The 4544-nt window shown below is 51.3% G+C and overlaps 2 protein-coding genes across 4 annotated transcripts in view; both read left to right on the plus strand.

Annotated features, from left to right (window-relative positions):
- The first annotated feature begins 6 nt into the window (after positions 1 to 6).
- On the plus strand, positions 7 to 4544 carry DHRS13 (dehydrogenase/reductase (SDR family) member 13). Its single transcript, XM_005876923.2, has 4 exons — positions 7 to 14; positions 1242 to 1365; positions 1525 to 1836; positions 3432 to 4544. The coding sequence occupies exons 2-4, from the start codon at positions 1269 to 1271 to the stop codon at positions 3881 to 3883; spliced, it is 861 nt and encodes a 286-aa protein (XP_005876985.1). The 5' UTR covers positions 7 to 14; positions 1242 to 1268; the 3' UTR covers positions 3884 to 4544.
- FLOT2 (flotillin 2) overlaps positions 3944 to 4544 on the plus strand; it is a 17828-nt gene continuing 17227 nt past the window's right edge. The window contains exon 1 of one of the 3 annotated variants that reach the window (XM_014548237.1): positions 3944 to 4012. In XM_014548237.1, the coding sequence (XP_014403723.1) occupies positions 3961 to 4012 (52 nt within the window). In that variant the 5' untranslated portion in view covers positions 3944 to 3960. The other 2 variants (XM_005876881.2, XM_005876882.2) reach the window with 2 other exon arrangements.

Raw genomic sequence — 4544 nt, forward strand, 5'->3', positions numbered from 1 at the left:
TTGACCTCCGCCAGGTGAGGGAAGGCCGGGGTGGGTGGGACGGCGCACAGAGGACCGAGACTTCGGGAGACAGTGGGCTGAGCAGAGCGGCCCCGGGGGATCCAGTCCAGAGAGGAGAGGTCGACTCAGTTCTTCAAGTGCCGAAGAAGAGGGAGTGCACAGGTGCCTAGTCCCACAGGGAAGGAAGGGGCACAGACCCAAGCTGGGGAGTGGACTTGCAGAAGTAATTGCTGCTTGAAGACGTTTAAGGACTAGTAGAAGTTACATTAATGAAAAACAGTAGGGAAGGGAACAGCATATGCAAAGGCCCTGAGGCAGGAAAACGGGTCTAATTTAAGAAACTGGGGGAGCGCGGGGAATGAGGCTGGAGCATGGGGAAGTACGGAAGAAAGAAGCAAAATGAAGGGGTCAGGGCCAGGTGTAGGAGGCCCTTATAGACCTTATTGGGGGGCTCAGATTTTATAGGATGGGCAGTAGAGATCCAACAAAGGGCCCTCAGCAGGCACTGGACTGTCAGATTAGCCTTTTGGAGCCAACCTTTGGTGGCAGTGTGATGCCTAGACTGGAGGGGGCAAGAGGTTTGAAAGGAGACCAATAGGAAGTCTAGTGTAGATTTTAGGGTAAGGTAGAGGGGACAATAATAATAATACAGTAATAGCAAGTACCTACATAGTGCTGTGTGCCAGGGACTATTCCAAGTATTTTACATATATTAACTCATTTAATCCTCACAACTCTATGATATAGGCACTATTATCCTTCCCATTTCACAGTGAGAGAACTGAGACACAGAGAGATTATCTTGCCCAAGGTCACCCTTTAGTAAAAAGCATAGTCAAGATTTACATCCTGCCCTGGCCAGTTGCTCAGTGGTTAGAGCGTCAGCCCGTGGTTTTGATTCCCGGTCAAGGGTATGTGCCTCAGTTGCAGGTTCAATCCTGGTGGGGGTGAGCAGGAGGCAGTGAATCGATGTGTCTCTCTTGCATCAAGGTTTCTCTCTCTCTCCTTCACCCCTCCCTTCCACTCTCTCTAAAAATCAATGGAAAAAAATATCCTCCCCTCTTGGGTGAGGATTAAAAAAAAAAAAAATTACATCCAGAGTCTACACTTATTCATATCACTCTAATGCATAGGGGTAGATCTTAGTAAAAGTAGGAGGTAGACTCTCAGAATTTGGTGTCTAGGGATAGGGGAGAGGAGAGAGGTGTCTGGTAGCAAGCCCAGCCCTTGCCGCTCCACAGGAGAGTGGGAACAATGAAGTCATCTTCATGGCCTTGGACTTGGCCAGTCTGGCCTCAGTGCGGGCCTTTGCTACTGCCTTCCTGAGGTCTGAGCCACGGCTGGACATCCTCATCCACAATGCTGGTGAGAGGCAGCAAAGCAGCCATCCCTTCCCAGCCAGGCATTTCTGGGGGTCAGTGGATATATGGGAAGGATGTCCCCTGCCACCGTCTCACAGATGGGGCCACCGAGGCCTATGGGGATCACTCCAGAGCCATTGCTCACGCCTAGTCCCTGCCCCAGGGATCAGTTCCTGCGGACAAACCCGTGAGCCCTTTAACCTGCTGCTGCGAGTAAACCACATCGGCCCCTTCCTGCTGACACACCTGCTGCTGCCCCGGCTGAAGACATGCGCCCCTAGCCGCGTGGTGGTGGTAGCCTCAGCTGCCCACCGGCGAGGGCGCCTTGACTTCACACGCCTGGACCGCCCGGTGGTGGGCTGGCAGCAGGAGCTGCGAGCATATGCCGACAGTAAGCTGGCCAATGTATTGTTTGCCAGGGAGCTCGCCACACAGCTTGAGGGCACTGGCGTCACCTGCTATGCAGCTCACCCAGGTGAGGCCTGCCTCTTCGGCTGTTTTACTTTGATTCCCTCTCCCCATCCCTGCCCCATCCTTGCTCCCCCAGCCTCTCATTGAGCTACAGGATCTCAGAGCAGGAAGGAAACATGTTCCAAGGAGAGACCTGTTCTTTGCTGATCTTGAAACCAGGCTTTTTTTGTCTGGGTTCTTGCTCTCCTACCACAAGGTTGGATGCTGACTACTGGATAGGGCAGTGGTGGCGAACCTTTTGAGCTCGGCGTGTCAGCATTTTGAAAAACCCTAACTTAACTCTGGTGCCGTGTCACATATAGAAATTTTTTGATATTTGCAACCATAGTAAAACAAAGACTTATATTTTTGATATTTATTTTATATATTTAAATGCCATTTAACAAAGAAAAATCAACCAAAAAAATGAGTTCGTGTGTCACCTCTGACACGCGTGTCATAGGTTCGCCATCACTGGGATAGGGTATGGCCATGAATAAGGCCCAGGTTCTCACCCCAAGGAGCCATCTATATGACTGAACTGACTATAATATGATGATAATAGCTAATGATTATTCTTTCAAGAAGCAGTTACTGAGTACCTACTATGTGCCAGGCATTAATCTCAGTGCTGGGAATATAGCAGTGAACTGAACAAAGTAAACTCTATCATTGTAGAGTTTAGGGGAAGGAGAAACCACTAATAAATATATACAATGGCAGATGGTGATTGTGATGGAGAAAGATAAAACAGGTTAAGGGGAATATGAAATGGCGGGGTGCTATTTTATCTATGGCAGCCAAGAAAGACATACCTGAAAAGGTAACATTTGACTAGAGGCCCGAAGGAGATGAGAGAATGAGCCATGTGGCTTTCTGGGGAGAAGAGTGTAAAGAACAGAGCAAACAGCAAGTACAATGGCCCTGAGACAGAAGTGCCTGATGTGCTTGAGAAAGACCAGGGAGCCTGGAGTGGCTAGAACAGAGTGAGAAGGGGAAAGTGGCAAGCAATGTGGTACAGAGATGGGCTGGGCCATCTAGGGTCTGCAGGTCCCCTGTAAGCATTTTGGCTTTTACTCTGAATGAGGTAACTGGTGAATACGACCTACCCCTGCCTTTAGGGAGCAGGTGACTGGATAACAAAATCTGCCCTACGCGTATTACCATACTGCATTCTAGATAGTCATAGCCCGTGGCTAATTAGTAATTACAATCCTGACAGTAATAATCACAACTAGTAATTATAACAGTGAAAGTAATAATCACAACTAATCTTTATCAAGCCTTTATCACACTCCACATCTCTAGTGCCCCAAAGTGTGGCTGGTCTACTATAGGTGTTAATAAATGTTTGCTGGTTAAACAGAGGAAGATGGGAGACAGAACTGTACCTCACAGGGGGCACAGCATGAGCTAAATCTGGGATTTGGGGATGTACAAGAAGTTAGGCTGGAAATGAGTGAGGTCACCTAGTAAGGGCCCTGAATGCCCAGTAAATACTACCCTGGTTTCCCTGGAACTGGAGTCTGTTCCCCACTCCCTTCTAGCCCTTTTCTCACAGCTCTGACCCTGGGCCCTCACCCACAGTACGCCCCACTCCTTCCTTTCTCCTGTTCCCAGGGCCTGTGAACTCAGATCTGTTCCTGCGTCATGTTCCTGGATGGCTGCGCCCACTTTTGCACCCACTGGCTTGGCTGGTGCTCCGGACACCAGGAGGCGGTGCCCAGACGCCCCTGTACTGCGCTCTACAGGAGGGCATTGAGCCCCTCAGTGGAAGATACTTTGCCAACTGCCATGTGGAGGAGGTGCCTCCAGCTGCCAGAGACGACCGGGCAGCTCACCGGCTGTGGGTGGCCAGCAAAAAGCTGGCAGGGCTTGGACTGGGAGAGGATGCCGAATCGGATGAAGACCCCCACCCTGAGGACTCAGGGACCCCATCTTCTCTGAGCAGCCCCCACCCTGAAGAGCCCACCGTTTCCGAACCCTATCCCAGCCCTCAGAGCCCACCAGACCTGTCTAAGGTCACACACCGAATTTGGGTTAAAGCTGAACCTGAGCCCCAAGCCTCTTAACCCCCCAGCTGGGATGCTTGCTATGACACTTGGTGGCCCTGGAAAACCTTAGCTGTGTGCCAGTCCCTGGCCTGGCCATGGAGGAGTTTGCAGTTTTTACCTCCATGGTTACTTTCTGGGGGCTTCAAGGTATGACCTGGACAGCTCTTTTCCTAGGGGAAGGAAATATAGGTGGTTATTTCTTCCTGAGAGTGACCGTAAGCCTAGTTTGAGAAGCTGTGTGTTGCGTGTAGTGTGCCAGACACTGCTTCTCAGGAATTTGAACGTCTTCTTTGTGAGGTCCCACCTCAGTGACGCTGAGCAGCTCTGGATGCAGGCCAGGGAGTCTGTCACTTGATGTACTGCCAATATTGGGAACTACTGAACTGGCGGCAACCACGTAGCTAGATAGTCAAATTACCCCCGTTTTACAGAAACAAGGTTAGGCAGCAGAGGTAAGAGGACTCGCCCAAGGTCTCACCGCTAGGAAGAGTCGGGACTGAGATTTGAACCCGGGTCCGGCCGCAGGGCCAGCTGCTCTAAGGTGGATGCTGGAGAGGTGGGGCAGGGCGGGGCCGGGCGGTTGTTATGGGGCGCCCCGTGGGAACAGAGGGACGCTTTCCCGGTGCTTCCGGGCTGAGCCCCGCCATCCCAACCCGCGTGCAATAAAGCGCGTTGCCCA

This window comes from Myotis brandtii, unplaced genomic scaffold (genome assembly GCF_000412655.1).
Source record: "Myotis brandtii unplaced genomic scaffold, ASM41265v1 scaffold50, whole genome shotgun sequence".
NCBI classification, from domain to species: domain Eukaryota; kingdom Metazoa; phylum Chordata; class Mammalia; order Chiroptera; family Vespertilionidae; genus Myotis; species Myotis brandtii.